Here is an 18,160-nt window from a genome sequence, read left to right as displayed (position 1 = left end):
TGCCACCTTTTCAAATTTGTTGGAGGTGTGACAAAAGAATGATGTTAAAAGGCACAGAAAACAGCTCTAGCTACAGTAAGTGCTTGACTTCAGGGGTAGAAAAAATAACTAATGAATGTTAATAAACTCCTAATGGTTCATTCTGACAAGATCCTATGCTTCTTTAAAACAAGAGTATTTAAATACAAGTTAGTGTTTACATGCCTCATGGCTCTCCTGCTATCATAGTGTCAATTGAACTTTAGCTTAGTCCTCTAGGAGTGACAACATGAGTAGATAAAAAAGGAGAAGAAAAATGTGAGGAACAAACACTACTGCCAAAGTTCTGCAAAGTTTGAGACAGAACAAATGGGAAGCACGGAAAACAAAAAGTTTTTAAAAATAAGGCAAACTCGCTTCAACATCTTTTAAATCTCTTTTGTACCTGTATTGTTGACACAATAGCTTTTTACAACTATCACAGCGCAGGGAAAGCTCTCAGAATTCATTTTCAGAGCCAGTCTAAGAGCTGGCTGTGCAGAAATCCTGCTTCTTCCTTCACCTCCCAGCCTGTGCGCTGTCACTGCTTCCTTTGTACCAGAACTAGTGCTCACTCAGCCTCATCAGCAGGTAGGCATTTAAACAAGAAGGAAATGAAGTCTATGTAAAAAGGTGAGCAGTTTTCTGCCAGGTTAGCTCACTAAATCAGCGCAGATAGGTGCCAGTTCTTGCAAAGTGCAGCAGTCCTATGCCAGGTTAAAATGACTGTGAAACTTCAGCCCTTACTTTCTTACTCAGCTACGTTATAGATAGGAATGGGATGCCTATCTTTTGTAATAAATGATTCGGACCCCAGACTCAGACTGATAAATATTTTATAGCCCTGTTGGCTCTAACGGAAGTAACACATGGAGGAACACACTGGGAATGACATACTCTACACTAAAACATACTGGGAAAACGGAATTAAGGCTGTGGGCATTCAGTGATTCAAATAAAACATTCCAAAACAAACATTTCAGGGAGTCTCATAATCTCTCAGAATGAAAAACATTAAAAAAAAAACAGCAAAATGTAGGGAGCTGCATAAATAATGGCATCCAAATACTCATCTGTACCATGCTTTGACTGCCTTCAGAAAAATTTGCAACCACAGGATCACCATACTGTATATCCTCACTGAAGCAGGGCTTTAAAAATAGACTGTCCCCTACTTTGGCACTGGCTACAGTGTTTGGCTATGGACAACTGCACCTTCAACTCTGATTTATTTTTAGGCAATTCTTGAAAAACAGAAGGCTTTCAGAAGCTACTTATTTTCTCTTCCTTTTTTTCTTATCTATTTGTACTTTAATCTCTGGTACGTAGGACTGTGTTTTACCACAGTTATATGCAGCAGCTAGAACAACAACAACAACAAAACACAGTACTACTATACAATAAATATGTAACAACATAACACGTTTCTTTACTACACAACATTCAGGGCATTTGTTTGAAATATTCATCTGAAATTAGTTGGTGTTCTAAATGTAGAAGCTGCTTACTTAAAAAACGTAGTTCAGACATATAGCTGTAGTATTCCAGGCTTTGGTCTCTTGAAAGCTAGACAAAACAGAGGTTACATCCTACACAACTGTAGGATACTGAAGTGTTGTTCTTACACTTACAAGGCATTTACACCCATTTTCGTCTACTTTTTATTTTATAGGCAAGCTATAAAACTAATTTTCAGATGATTGCAAAAACAGGCTGCAAAGTTCTTATACTCCTTGTCAGAAACCTCTGTCTGGTATGATAAATGCAGCAAGGAAGCAGGCTGAACAAATTCTAGAAGAACTAAGGCTATTTTGAGATCAAACTTCATACTATCTTTTAAAACATTTTATTGTATATTTGGGAAGTGAGAGTCATTTATTTGTCCCTGTTTTTAATGCATTAAGTTTTAGTCTTTGCAATTACAAGTATCTATTAAGAGATTTTGTGCTTAAATAATTTATATTTCCCACTATAATTCCATTTAAACTTCCTATATTTTGAAACATGCACTTAAAAAATGGCATATCATGAAATCTTTTGTAAAATACTTGCATTAAGGACATGGTCAGATCAGTTTAAAAATGTCAGCATTATAAATTAAAAACTTTTACAAAGAGTATTTTTTCTAAGTCACTCCCAAAAAGTAAAGAACAAGTAATATAAATTAGATGACCTTTTACAATGTTATTGGATGTAACTAAATGTTATATATTTGTTGATTACACTATTTGTTTAAAGTCTATTTGAATCCAATGACCTCTCACTGGGGTAGGAAGAACAGTATTGTATTGAATTTATTAATGGCTTAGATAAATATAAATAATTCATGAAGTCATATTCCTAGAGAAGATATGAAATAGCAGACCATAAATTATTGCCTGAAGCCCTTTTTCTGCACTGAAATCTTTAATTTAAGGGAGTGGAGTGTGAAATACCTCTTTCTAGATTCTACATGTGATGAAATTGTATGAATACTACCGTCTTCAAAATGTGCTTACTCCAAACAACATTTTAATTATGTGCTACACAGCTGACTGAAATTCAAAAAATCAGAAAATTGAAAGCCAACGCTGCTCATGGCTCTAATTTGCCAAAAATGAAGGGTTTTAGAGCCTAAGCAAAAATTGTTGAGTAGGATTTTATTGTGCAAAAGTAAATTAATAAATCTCTATGTGAAAGTGACTTGCATAATATATTTGTCTAGCCAAATGGATTTTTTGGAAGTCTCAGGTGAATGGGCCAACGTTTTGAGCATCTTTTAGAAAAATGTTCTGTGAAAAATCTTTTTTTTTTTTTTTTTAATCTAAGGGATAAAAATTGTTGTAAACAAAGAGTTTATTTGACATTTCTTTAGAATTTAAAGTAAGGAGGACTTCATTAAAAATGGCACCTCTGAATCAATAGAACATGCAAAGCCTTGTAATTTTATTTATATTGATATATACTTACGTATTTGAATATACTTATATATTTGAACTTAAGTGAGTCTTCTGATAACTGGGGCCAGTGGCCAATGTAACTCAGTTGGAAGTCTGTATATACTTTTCTTTTTGACTTGGGAGGCATAACTTGTTTGTATCACAACAGCTGCCAACTTTATATGGTCAACATATAAATACACACAGAGCAGATATATTTTGTGTTTTTACATGCATAAATTTTCATACCTGTATCTGCTGTACTATGCAAGTTATTGCAGCAGTATTTAATGGGTAGTTCCACCTGACTCAGTTTGGCAATGAAACGTTGGTAACCATATACACTCTAGTAAGTTGACCCAAAAATATATTTTTCCATTTCATCCAGGTTCTGAGAACTGTATTTTCTCCCCACATACAGTGAAGACTCTCCATATAGCTGAGGGCCTACCATAGGGACACACATTTCTTTTCTTAAAATGTTTAAGTTAAAAATTAAATCTTAAGATTTTAGAGGCAAATCTTAGAGATGCCTTTTCCAGCATTTTCAGGGCATCTTGACAGCCCATCAATATGGAATTATTAGGGCTGTGATCAGTGATATGCAGTGGCAGAAGAAATCATAGTTTGATCACGGTAAGTGAGAAATAAGTCACAAACTAATAAAAATGAAGTCATGGTAACAGATTCAGCTCAATAATGTTTTGCAACTGAAATATTATTAATATTAATAACATGATTTGCTATCTTGTAATAACTACAAAGGAAGAAAGAATATGAAAATTTATATTCCATCTTTTCCCCAAACCATTTTTACCTCACCATTAGCAGATGTTGCAGGAACATCACTACTATACAGCTACAGCCCCCTCTTAAGCTAGTTCTGTAACTTTCTATAGCTCAACGATCACAGAGAAAAATTAAGGAATTAATTAGCCCTGATTTCTTCTGCTTGCCTTGCATCCCAAACAACACAGCTTTCTGTTTTGTATTTCTCAAGAGTTAGAAGAAATACATGCACATGTTTAGCATCACTAACACCCACCACTTTCAGTTTCAAAATATCAAAGTTATAGGTAAAGAAAATGTGAAAAATTTGAGAACACATGACTCCTGTGACTGTGAAAATATAATCATTGCTTAAGGGATTTTGTGTTGCCAGAACTGCCTCTGTGTGGCAGCTGTGCAATAGGCTACTTAAGCAGGCTGTGGATACCACTGGAGGTTAAAATAGAGTAGACCACGGGCTCTTCTGGTGCATGCAGCAGTAATGGTACATAAACCACCACACAGCAGCCTGGCCCAACCTTGCATCTACTGTAGAATGTTTGGACCTCTTGGACAATCTGAATCCCTGAGGTTCCTTCCAGACATATCTCCTATGATTCTGAAAAAATTAGCCACTACTACGTGAATGTAACACCATTTCAAAACTGAAAACAACTTTGGGGGCATTTTTTGGTATGTGCTCAAGGCACTGAAGAGTAGCCAGCAGCAACAGGTACAGCAGCCTCCTTATAGAAGGCCCTCACCCTCATTATTCTTCAAAAGCAGAATTGACACTCACCAACTCAAAAAAACCCAGCCATCTTCACAAATAATTGACATGTTTCACCAAATAGTATTCAGTAGCTCCAGGATCCATTGCAACAGCCTTACTTTGCACGTATCTCCACACCCACACAGTCTGTCTGGCATCTCTCGGATGTTCCAGAGTTGCCACATAAGCGCAGATCATCTGAAAGGTACGTGCTCAGGAAATCTGCTCAGATGGAGTGGGTTTGACGCATACACTTGTCAGCCATTTATGTACTATAGGTACAACATAGAAGCAACCGGCAATTCAGTAGAAAATCTGCCAAAGCCAGATGGATAGTGGCCTGTTGTCTACCACGCTGAACAGAGACATGGATTTGGAAATGATATAGGAAGTTGAAATTACCCCAGACAGATGAAAATGCTTTTCTCATCGAGAGGATTTCAAAATGTGTTTATTGCAACGGGAGAGTGAAAAGTAAAAATTTAAAAGTAGCTTCGCAGACCATTACAGCTTTGATATAGAGTGCACGCAAACCAAACTTCTAACCTTTTATGTGGTTCACTTCCTGTTAACAAAAATGTTAATAAATACTCACTAAGGAAAACAGCATTAATCACATAATATTACCTTGTCTTATAGTATTCTTATGTTGACGAGATGAAGGTCATACTAGCTATGCTCCGTAGGGCATGAAAGGTAGACTGCTGGATAGACAGGGACTTCAAAGGATTACGTGTTGCACGTACATGAACGTAAGATTCAAGTCATATTTAATATGAAGTATCGTAAAAATCTGGGAATAATTTGGAATGCTAAAATTTATCCCAGCTAGGGTTTATTCAAGAGCAAAGCAAACTTTTAACACCTTAATCATGTATGATGAAGAAATGGGGCATTTAAAACTGGTGGAAATTAAGGTGATAAGTAACACTTCAGAGGTTCTACCATGAAAAGTGCAAGTTTTTCTGGATAACCAAAGGGCTTGCTTTCCCTTTCTCTTTCTCTTTCTTTTTCTCTTTCTCTAGTTCTCTTTATTTTTTTCTTCCTCTTTTTCTTCCTCCTTTTCTCCTTCTTTTCCTCCCTTCCTGCCTCTCTCCCTTCCTTCCTTGAATAACAATCTTTGATCATGGGGTGCATGCCCACACAAAGCCAAATTACAAGCTCTAAAAGAAAAATATATAAATATATGTATATATAATTCTGATAATATGTATGTATACATTAAATTTATTTTTATTTACTTATTATCAGAAATAATTTATACAATATACTTAAAGCTTTCTGCATTGTAAAAAGTTTTCTTATCCACCAGATTCACGGATTAAGAACACAAGACTGGAAAAAGTAGTGCCTCCTAATAGGATGCGCCAGAATAAAAACAAAACAAAATACTGGAATCTGCTGGTACTGCAGACATCAATTTTTTACACTACAATAAATTAAGACTGTAGGAACAAAAAGTCCTATTTAACTTATAACCTCTCTTGTCAGGAAACGAAAAATGCAAGAAGTGGATGTGACTGTATTGTCATTATCTTTGCTTAGAAGCTTAGAAGAACTAAAAAATTAAGATGAGGGGTTTTTTTCTCCTACAGAAGCATTGTTATTCTCTTTATGGCACACACACGTACTGAGGATCCCCAGACCTGACATTTCAGGTGGAATTTGGCCCTACGTTCAGACACTTAGCTATTTATGTGGCATGTGTCCATATGCAAACTAGGTGTACGAGCTAAATAGCATAGCCAAGAGAGACCTAGTCAGTACAGTGCATGGAGTGACTGCAGAGAGCTAGTCATTCACCACACTCAAAAACTACAAGCCTGCATAAGAACTATATGTCAACTACAGAACATTGTTTTAGAGTCACTTGCCTGAGGACAGATTTCTTGGAAATCTCTCACATGGCTCTCATGGCTCATGCTATAAGCACGTTCTTTTTCCTTTGTGACATTGTAAATCTTTTATTTATTGTAATATATTTAATAGTTGTTATTGGTTATTGTAAACAATAAAACTGTATGTCTCTCTATACACTAGTATACCCTTCGAAACAATGAAACACTGGAAAGGGATTAATCAATGTGATCCTAGCCTTTAGTTTACATCCTAGCAGGATGTTTCTGTTAGGCAGACGTATTTATTTGATGAAGTCTTATTTATTCAAAAAGAATAATCAAAAAGTCTCCTTCAAAGTGAGTGACTAGACTATTGGTTTCTCACTGGCTAAGAATTAAACAATCTCATGTATTCCTGGCTTCCTTCCCTGGCTACCTGAAAATATTGCTTGTCCCACTTCTTTATCTCAGAATTGGATACTCCTTTCCTTCAGTAGAAATGTAGTCCATTGATGTCCACAAGAGACAATGAAGCACAGAGGCTTCACTTGTTTTAGGGGATTTATTGTGGCAATGTTGTCTAACATTGTTCTTCCCTGCCTGTCTCTTTGTCAGAAGGCACTATTTAACACCTGCTTGGGGACACTTACCACTTAACGTCACCAGCTGCCCAAATGAATGTTTTTCACCTTGAGAGAAAACATACACTGATTTATCTCTAGGTCTCTTTTATCAGATAATAAAAGAAGTTGTCTGTATGCTGCTTGATTTGGGTTTGCTGCTTCTGCAGAGATGGCGCACCTACTGTTTACTAACACTCTTTACGATCTCTCTTCACCTTAGTCAAACTTGAAGAAGAAAACAGACGTATTCCACAAAAGCAGTGTTATAGTCTCAGTTACAAAGTTGCAAACAAAGTTACAAAAATGGAAAATAAAACAAACGCAAAAATGCATTTTTGTTTTTAAAATGCAAACATGAATTATTTGCATTTAAAATACAAAAAACAAAATGCAAAACAAATGCAACCCACGTTACAGACAGGTTCTCCCAAGTCTGTTTTCCCCTTCTCTTCTCAGTGTAAATGAAGCTTCCATAGCCTAGCACTAGAGGTGGCTGACTAAAAATGATTTCAGGTATATACAAGATTGTTACTTTAACTTATACACGTGTCATGGCATTCATTCATTCTATGTATATCTTAGCAAATTCACCACCTCTAGTTTGCTTTTAGGTCCTGTGGATGCCATATGTGACATATTAAATAATGCTAATGGCAAAGATATCATTGAGAATGTTGGCTGGTACCTATTCTAAATATCACTGTACTTTGTGGATTTTAAAGGAGTATATCGATCCTACTTTGTGCTGTATGTACATCATTTCCAATTTCCTTCATCCTTCATTCATTTTAGCAGTATAAGCTTTCTGTTTGCTTCACTAGTGCTTTAATATTGCTGATTTTTTAGAAGAGTTAACACACTGACATAAGCTCAGAAGTTACTTCTTCAGTGTGTTTGGAGTTGATACCTCTATATGTCATGATCTGCTGTTCTTTTTGCCACAACCAGCGCAACTTTCGAGCACTAAATTTAAAACTTTCGCATTGTTAGCAGAGCTCTTTTACTGTGGTTTTCTAAGTAAGTTGGTGCTATATTTGGGGTGGTTGCAGTTTCCATGTGATTATCCTATCATATCCTATGCTATTCTGATAGGATATTTTTCTGTTAAGGAAGCTTTTAGCTCTCCTGCTTGTAGCTACTTATACTTACGCACATTATGTTTTCATTAACTATTATCCTATTATTCTTCAGAAAGCGAGAGAGAAGCTGCACCTACTTCCTTTGATGCTATTCTACAAAAGTAACTATGTCCATTCTACCATATTCTATGTAAGGTCTATAAAAACAACCATTCTACAAAATTAATCCCATATGCAAATATTTCTGCGACTTACAATCAACTCTTCCAGGAGATAAACCAGGTATGTAAGTTTTGGGAGGTGACATCAATAGCTTTCAGATATCATGCCCCTACTTGAACAAATAGTTCTGTATTTTTCTGCTCAGAGATGTGTCTGTGACTAGCTTCCCAAAGAGGCACCGGCAGCGTGCTTTATTTGGGGAAACATTACACTGTAGTTTTCTAAGCACTTGACAAGTAACTCTTAGGATTATTGACTTTACTGACTCTAAGGAGATATTACTCAATTGTATGTTTATAGACATCTTCCATAATGATGAAATAATGTTTAAATCTATTTCTGTAGATTTAACTACACCAAAAGTTCCTTTAAGAACTGTGGAATGATTTTTTTACCTGTAGAAGTGAGATTAATGATAATACATGACTTCACTGTGTGTTTCACAAAATTTAGGTATCAATATATAGGATATTTGCTCCCTCAAAATTCAAGGACCAACATCTGCGCCCATTCTGAAAAGGATTTTGTAAAGCAAGAATGATAAGCAATAACAGCTTCTGAAAATGCTAAAACTTATTTTATTGACCACTCTTTATTTTCCTCAACTTACTTAGTAGTTTTGAATTATTGACTTATCATTATCATCTAGGTATAAGATTCAGTATCTTTTTCATTAGCTTCACAGACATAGCTGTTCCAATGTACAGCGCCAAATCTGTCACTTTAAATTTGTCTTGCTTTTAAAGCAGCTCAGGGTTGCTTTTTTTCCCATAGAAAATATCTACTTTTCGGATTCAGGATTCAGATTTCAGGATTCTATACGAAAAATCAGAAGTTCTGAGTAAATTTCAGGATATCCGATACTTGCCAGGTATTAGTTTGAGGCTCCCAGTTGTGTCATGTCAGAGCAAGACCTCTTCACCCTCTCCCTGCCAATTTCCTCATATCTTGCTTCAGCAGGAGGCTGTTTGGGGCCTTTCCAAAGTCCTAATTAATACACTATGCTATACGCATTTCTTTCCATCAAAAAAAAAAAACAGTTTTGTAAAGCTTTCAGCTTCAATAAAATAATGTATTTAATAAAAAACTATTCTGACACATACTACAAATAATCTTCATAAGTTTTTCCTTAAATGAAGTGGGAACTATGCATTATTTTAGCAGAGACAATCCAATCTCCTCCTTCTGAAAATGTATGGTTAATAAACAAGATACAAAACATTTGTAAATGTTAACTCTCACCTCTGAATTGCACTTTACAGATACTGCCTCCAAAAAGGATTAATCTCTTTTTCTTGGCCATTCTGGGAAAGTTCCACATCAATTTGTTTCAATTCATTTCTGAAACTCTTACTTTAGTTCTTATTTTAGGTCCTGTTATAATTCCTTCTGTGGGGGCCTCATCTGCTTTTCAAATCTTATTTTGACTCTCTTTGCTAAGCTTACCACTGTTTCAAGTTTTACTTTTTTTGGAGATTTTATTCGTGTAAGTATGTTCTCTATTTGTTTCATCTTGATCCAACAGGATTGTAAGCTCACAGATGCTCTTGTAAAACAATACTGTTTCCCTTGACCCAGATCATTTGTTATTACTTGGGATATCTCAGATAGATGAGAGCTGAATGTCTCTGGTAGGATTCTGTTTATGAAGAAACAGTGCATGCATAGTGTCCTTTCTCCACAAACAAGGTAGGAATCAAAGAGCAAAAATTGACCACTCCAGAAGTTTGTTTTTGGCTTTATCTTTGCTTTTCATCTGTTTTCTCTGGTGTCTATGCTGGTTCTCTGATTTACATGTATATAAAATCATTTGTAAAATAGCTAACTCTGGTCTCTGTGTTCCTTATCACTTGGCCACTTCCATGGATTGCGTGCTTCAGATGTTTCACAAATGTGCATGCAGCCTCTTCAAGGATTTTAAACTATCACTAAAATTTAATTTTCACCCTTTAAGCCTAAATGGAAGGTGTTTTTCATCTCAAAATAACAAAGTTCTTTTCATATCAGAAAATATGAAATACCACAGAGAGCAGTGGGACTAAAGTCTGGGTCCATCTGGAACTTATATGCCTCTAACAGAAATTTCTTTTAAATAAATCTCATTTTTTATGACAACTCCCTATTTCAGCTCGAGGCCTGGATCTTGGAGAAAAATATAGAGAGGTGAGAGGCCTAGATACATAATACAATAGAAGCTGGAATATGAACATCCAGAAATAAGGAACTGGAGCAGAAACTTTGTCTTTTTGGGACTTAGATCTTTAAGTCATTAAGGTCATTAAGAATATTCTTAATACAACATTGAGGTTTAAATTGAGACTCAAATGATTCACTCCACCACATGTTAGTTTATATAATGTAAGTAAGCTGTCATCTGACTTGAGACCTGCTCTGTGCAGTACAGTCAGGACAAATATTTGCTGCTCTTGAAATAGATTTCCAACAGTGTTTCTCTATGAAAGTTCATTTACAGGTAGCACAGTCTACTAATGCAATAAAAAAGAAGGAGAAAAAAATTTCTAAAGCTTACCTAATAAAATATACTTAAAAAAAAGGATGCAGTTGATTATTAGAAGGGTTTTCTTTGTTGATACATTGTATTTGATATATTTGTTGATACATTTGATATATTTGTTGATATAGTAACTAGTGAAGAATGAGTTGCTGTAACCCCAGTGCAATTCACTTGCAAGGTAATTCCTGAATGGAACATGCCCAGGTGCTTAAAACCAAGAGGAGCCTGCAGAGTGATAAGTAGCTTATAATCAGTTACAGGTATGTGCAATGTACTCCAGTTGATAAATCGACTGTCATAAATTCTTATATAAGAGTGAAAACTCTCCTAATATTTTACTCTAAGGGAAAAGGTCGAGCACCTTAGATAGTGCCCAAAAAAGGGAACCAAAATACCTCATAATTGTGACAAGTCCTGAAACCTAGATCAAAGATTACAAAAGGAAGCTACCAATTATTGCCTCCTCTTCACTCGGTACAGAATATCTCACAATGTGAAACTGTGTAAGGCCTTCAGGTCGAGACTACTATATATACTCAGGTCTCCTTGCTAGTTAATAGATTTCAAATAACTCTCAGCTAAAATGCCCCAAAATCTCTACTTGCATAATTTTTAATTCCAAAAGCAGTAACAAAGCAGCTTTTGTGCTTTTTGTGCCTTTGACTTTCTTGGAGCCAAAGCCTCCATATTACTATCATGATATCAGACTTGATCTATTGTAGAAATCAAAAAAATCTACAATATAAGAAGCCACAATGGGAATAAAACAGGATGGGAAAAATGGCATATAGATTAAAACTGGATTCTTAACAGCTAACTGTTCACAGGTATAATGAACAGAATCATAATTTCTGCAGATGTCGATTTCATAGCCAATTACTAGTATCACTAAAATTTTAAAGCTGTTATTAAAATTGCAGGAAGTATCTGCACCATATTGGGAAACCTCTATTTGGTATTCCTAGATACCTCTTTATGCAAGATCTTCCAGTAATGCTCATTTCTTAACCTTCCTTATCATGTTCTTAATTTAAAGTATTGTACCTAGCTTTCTCCACAGAATGATTTACTGTAGACTTTTAACACAGATACAATCAGTAACAAATATAAGACCTATTTGAGAAAAACATTAAACCTATTCACATCAGTGTCAAGATGGCATAAATTCTTCTTAAGAAATAAAATTAAAAGAAGATAAATATCAGTCTTGCAAAGCAGTCAGGAGGAAGATATTACAAGACTAAGTAGGATCATTGTGCAGTACTGAGACCCTTTGTGTCACACCATTTTCTGTTTCCATATACTCTGAAATCTAAAGCTAGAATCTCAGTTCATGTACTTCAGTATCACTCCAGTCAATGGGAACTCTACACCACAGTGAATCACATCCTGTGGATTCTAGCAACCAAATAAGTGTCAGTAGTCAGCTTCTAATCTTGCAACCAAATTTTCGTACCCAGTCAATAACACCTGCCCTGGAACACATTTACAGGACTGGAACTGTTCTGCAAAACCACAAAGTTTTAATTCAGTAGTTACTTCGCCTGTGGATTATACATGACAGGTTATGGAATTTTTCCTCTTATTTTAAGATTCTCAACATTTCATGAAGCTTCATGTTATCCCCCTTTGCCCGTACAAGCTTTGTACTACTAGCATCTCATTCTCTGAAGAGATAGATGAATATGTTTAAAATATTCATTTATTTATTTATTTTAAATCAAGTGCTCTGAAAGGTAATTGCTTGTTTTAGTTGAATATATGGAAAGCATCAATACTAGAAACATACCATATGAAATTGTCCAATATTTCACAAGGTTCTTTTGTTTAGAAAATGAAATTTGATGTGTAAACGTTGATAATATATGCAGTATTTTTCCTTAGATGGGGAAAAAGAGAATGAGAAATGCTCGTAGTATAGAGAAAGCTACAGTATGTTAGAGCTTTCTTGTGTTACTGTGAGAACTAAGATTAATGAACACAGAACAAATGGTTGACATATAACCTACCCATGGGAGTTCCAACGCCATAACCTTTTGAGTCTATCAGGCCTCCAATCTGTGTTAGGTTACAGTTCCGCTGTGTGACAAACTCAATGGTTGTTGACTCCATTAAAAATGCATAATCAGAGGTAAGTACACGCTGGATACCTTCTTCATTACTTTTGACAAGTACTGACTGTCTCCTGCTGCTCATGAAGGCCCACATCTTGTCGTAAGTGGAAATTTTGGATTTCTGAAAAATAAATATTAGGTGCAACATTAATAAAAATAATATGATTTTAAGAGTGAAAGCAAATTCTCAGTTGCACATTACTCTCTTATATTTTACTACATGTCACAGGTTTTACCAAGGGAGTCCTGTAAGGGTGCCTGCAGCTTTCATCTCTTCTGTGGAAAACAAAATGGCTAGATAGATTTTCCAGAATTTCCATCATATTTGTTGGTTATGAGATTCTGGGATGAAGGCCTAGAATTATTTGAAGTCAGTGGAAAGCTATTAGGATTTCACTACAGCCAAGTTCATCAACAATATTTGTGAATGTCACAGGAGAATCTGCTGGATTCTGGCACATTTGAAATTCTCACTTTGAATGATTTCAAACCATTCAGCTACTTCTGAGCAATTCTGAAAACCTAATATGCACTTCAGCAACTTGAAGTTATCAAAGTATTCGCAGACGGCAGTATATGGAGGAAGCAGTTGTGAGGAACAGGACATCAACCATTTTATCCATGGTACACTGCTACAATACTTGGAGAAGGATTTTAGCTAAAAGTAACACAGTCTGGTCATACAAATACTGGTTTTCCATTCAAAAGATGACAAGCTAAAAGTCCTCAGTCTGTTTTCTGCTCTGAATATTCCCAGAAAGCAAAGATGTATTGTGTAATGGAGGAGAGGACAGGGATGAAGGAGACAACAGTTAAGTACAAAGTACTGCTGTGCAACTACGGAGGAGTCGGTTCCTTTCTCTGCACCTCAGTTTCTTCTTTTAAAAACAAAGCTATTACCTTCCCTCATCTTTGTAAACCAGGATGCTTAAGAAATGATAGGCTCTAGGGTGATGACGTTTTCATATTACATTTGCCCCCATCCATTCAATAATGTTTCAAACTCAGATGAGTCAGAAAATATTCAGTAATGTTAATCTTGCCCAGTAAATAAAGTGTAGAAATACATCATGGAGGACTAGTATAATCAGACTTTTTAAGGTGTCTTTCATCTTTTAATGTCAGCCTTAAACATAACTTTGCCTTCAGCTCTGAGGGAGATACTAAACAAAGATTGACACTACAAACCTTTCTGAAGTTCAGCTGATTGGCAGCCGTAAATACTGCCCCAGAGGAGAATTAGTAGCATATGTAGAATAAAGAGGGGAACATTTATTTAGAAAAAAAAGATGACTTTGTCCCCCTGCTGGGATACAATCCAAGACCTATTTCCCTCTGCCTGGGGACTAAGCAAATCAAGTGTTTGAACTAACTCCAGCTAACAAAACTGAAGACTTTTGGGTCCATGCTTGAGCACACTGTTACTGTGCTGAACATGGTACGTTACTAATTGAAAAAGATTTTAGTAACAATAAGGAGGAAAAAGATTTTTCTTCAGAATATAATGAGAATGTGTAGAAGAGGGAGGATCAAACAAATATGGTCTCTACTCATAAGTTTGGGCCTGAAAATCAAATAATTCTTGCAAGCACTTAATATTACAGTGCAGCAAAACATACTTTAAGCACTACATACCAGTTCTATAGAAATCCAAATGATTATGTCATACTGAAAGGATGGAAAATTAATGTTTTCCAACACTTGAAAATTTTGCCAAGCACCTGTATCACCACTTATTTATTTTTTTACCATACAATATTTAGCCCAAGAAACAAAACATTAATTTTAGCTGCTGTGAAATAATTTGAACAATACCAAAACTTGACAGAGAAAACAGTTTTGGTAAACTGTTAGATACACTGCCGATGCATACTGAGGGAAAAAAAAAGCCAAATGAGCAGTAACATAAAATAAAGCAAGAATGAACTACAATACAGAATGAAGTATTTATACACTTAGGTCGCAAGAATCATCACCAGGATGGAAATACATTAGAAACGAGAATGCTTCCTCTCTATCGTAGCATTACAGCATGTGGAAAAATACAATATCCTCTAAAAGACAGATAGTATTCATACTACGATGACTGATTTAATCAGTCAAGATGGAGTCACAATTACAATTGAACAGGAGTAACACTTCTGAGGACAAAGGTCACAAACAAAATAAAAGAAAGGAAAGTTTCTGCTTAGGATAGCATACTTGCTGGAATAATTAAAAATCATATCAAAATTTTACATGATTTGTGAGACTCTAGAGAACAAGGCAAAGACTAGAAAATTAGTGCAGAGGGCTCTCCATTGCTATGCTATGAAGGATTATAGGAAGCACACAGTGACCTCTCACAATTTTCTCATATAGGCCAAATATTACAATGCCCTTGCTCTGTTTTCTTCCATCCCTAAAAGATAAAGATCAGAACTGAAATGATGCCAAGGAAAACAGACCATATACCTGTAACTACTAAATTATTAAATTCTAAGCTACAGCTTAGCAATTCTTACAGAAAAAAACATCTATTTGCTATATGCACAACAGGGAGTGATTTGCCCGAGGAAAAAAAAAATCTTTCGATTCAGGGAAATACAGTCACAAATAGTTTTCTTCTGTTTGGCAAAATACTGAGCAGACTCAATAGACTAAAATCAAGAGGCCAGAACAATCAAAAGCATCAAGAGCCCATTTGACATTGAACTAAACAGAATGACACTCCAATATGTACATATTGCTTCTGGTGGTTATGACTGTGTCATTCATACTGATAGAAGCAGATGCTGCAATTTACACCATGTTTCCATCTTCTTTGTGTGCAAATCAATCTGGTTAATCAACCTATATACTCCATCAATGAAGTGTATTGTCTTATCTGGGTTAGTTCACCATATTGTCTGATCTAACTGGAAATCACTGTCTGGGAAGCCAAACTAACTTGAAATCAACTGGAAATGATGTCTGTATAAGATAACTTGTGATGACATGATTTATTACGCTTGTGTTCCCTCAGTAATGCTGAAGATAAGAAAGCTGCCTATGCTTTGTAACATTTGAATTTCACTGGAATGTAAGAGAATCAGCTAACAGGAAACCTGGAACTGAAGAGGTTAATCAAATCAAGAAGCTCATCTACCTGGTGCATGAAATGGCAGCTCTGACAGTGATATTCAGAGGATGCCATCAGTGACATACTCAGCATTCATAAATTAAAGATTACTGGAAGATAACTGTGCGTGTCAGAGATCATGAAAGGAAGCGTGCTGAAGGCTCTAAATTAGTCTAGTGCAATGTATATCTGTGAGGCTGGAAACAGGAGGAATCATTGTTAGCAATATGTTACTGCCCTATCCTGAAGTACTGGCTAGGAAAGACACATGTCTGAGTAGTGAAACTCTGGAGCACAAGGTTAGAAAAATATCAGGATGTTGGATGAATGCCAAAATAAACAAAGATCAAAGGATATGGAAACAGACCTCATGATACAAGATAAGACAGGATAAATGCACAGCAAAAAAATGTGCCAAGCAAATTCTGACATTTTTCTACAAAGGACTGTACAGAATCCCCTTTTACAAACACACTAACGGAGAATTTTCTTTTACCAATAACATTCAACTGGCTTCTAAATGCACTTGGGTGTCATGAACAATGAATGCCTCAGCTGTGCCTGCATCCATGTAATATCTTAATTCAGAAGGAGTTGCAATAACAAAGGAAAGACTAAAGGTAATTAAGGTTACAATCTGAATTTCTGAGGGGAAAGATTAGAAAAAAATCTGAAGCCTAATTCTTATATATTTTATTAAAAGTGCCTCCACCACATAAGAATTAAACCATGACAATCTTTATTTAAAGGAAAAAAAAAAAATGGACTCCCCAACCTAGTGCATATGGACTCCCAAACCTAGTGCATATAACAATGATTTGACTTTTGCTTTCCTGGCACTGCATTCTGAGCAGACATAAGCCACTTTTCATGAAGGGGCTTGATTCACTGATTTTTTTTTAAGGCTGAAGGAACAATTATACCCATTTATTCTGACATTCTGTAAAACACAGACTATGAAATCTCACTTCTGTATTCCTGCACCAAGCCCATGACTTACGTGTTTGCACTGGCAAGAAGAATAACACATGAACAGTGCATTCATAGAGACTCATCTATATGGGCCTTTTAGCGAGGTGTTTGACTTAGTCTCCCACAACATCCTTGAATACAAGCTGGTAAGATATGGACTGGAAAGATGGACCACCCACAGGTGGAGAACTGGCTATGGAGTCGAGTGGGAAGGGTGGTGGTTAATAGCTCAAAGTCAAATTGGCAACTGATCATGAGTCAAGCTCCTCAGGGGTCAATATGGGGTCCAATACTATTCAATATCTTTATAAACAATTTCACAGGATAACAGGATTGAATGTGCCCTCACCAAGTTGTCCATAGATGACGCCAACTAGGAGGACAGGTAGGTAGGCTGGAAAAAAAAGCTACCATACAGAAACCTCTACAGGCCAGAAGATTAGGCTAACAACAATTGCATGAGGTTTAACAAAGATCAATGCAGACTCCTGCACCTAGGACAGAATAATGCCAAGCACCAGTATAGGCTGGGGACTAACTGGAAGGAGTGTATCTTGGCATAAAAGGCCCTAGGGATCCAAGTGGACAGCAAGCTTAACATAAGTCAGCAGTGTGTCCTTGTAGCAATGAAAGCAAATGTTACTCTGGACTCCATCAGCAAGACTACAGCCAACAGAACACAGTAAGTGACTATTCTACTCTACTCGGCATGTGTTAGACCACACCAGGAATACAGTGTCCAGTTTTGATCCTACCAGTTCAAGAGAGACACTGAAAAATTGGAAAGGGTCCAGCAGAGGGCAACCATGGTGACCAGAGTGTTGGAGAACTTGACTCGGGAAGAAAAGCTAAAGGACATGGAGTTGCTCAACCTGGAGAAGGAAAGACTCAGCAGGCTCTAATCACAGTCTTCCAATATCTAACGAGAAGGTTAGAGAGAAGATGAAGGCACTCTCTTCACTAGGATGCATGCTTACAGGACAAGAAGCAATGGCACAGCAAGTGCTGAAGGGAAATTCTGTCTGCATATAAGAAAAAATTCTGCACCCTGACAAAACTAAGCATTAGAAGGGTTGCCCAAAGAAGTGATGGAATCTGCCTTGCTGGAAACAGTCATGACTCAGTTGGAGAGGGCCCTGGACAAGCTAATCTAATGTCCTGCTTCCAACAGAAAAGCAGGTTGCTTTCAAGCAGAGGAAGCTATCTCCATAGGTCTCATAG

General features: G+C 36.3%; 1 protein-coding gene across 1 annotated transcript in view; it reads right to left on the bottom strand.

Annotated features, from left to right (window-relative positions):
- Positions 1–18,160, bottom strand: part of GRIK2 (glutamate ionotropic receptor kainate type subunit 2) — a 438,669-nt gene that overhangs the window by 31,718 nt on the left and 388,791 nt on the right. Inside the window, exon 15 of the mRNA XM_064508825.1 lies at positions 12,763–12,988. Within this exon, the coding sequence (XP_064364895.1) occupies positions 12,763–12,988 (226 nt within the window). The remainder of the gene's footprint in view (positions 1–12,762; positions 12,989–18,160) is intronic.

Source organism: Dromaius novaehollandiae, chromosome 3 (genome assembly GCF_036370855.1).
Source record: "Dromaius novaehollandiae isolate bDroNov1 chromosome 3, bDroNov1.hap1, whole genome shotgun sequence".
Taxonomy (NCBI): domain Eukaryota; kingdom Metazoa; phylum Chordata; class Aves; order Casuariiformes; family Dromaiidae; genus Dromaius; species Dromaius novaehollandiae.
Note: the sequence above shows the minus strand (reverse complement) of the source record. Positions and strands in the feature narration are given on the sequence as shown.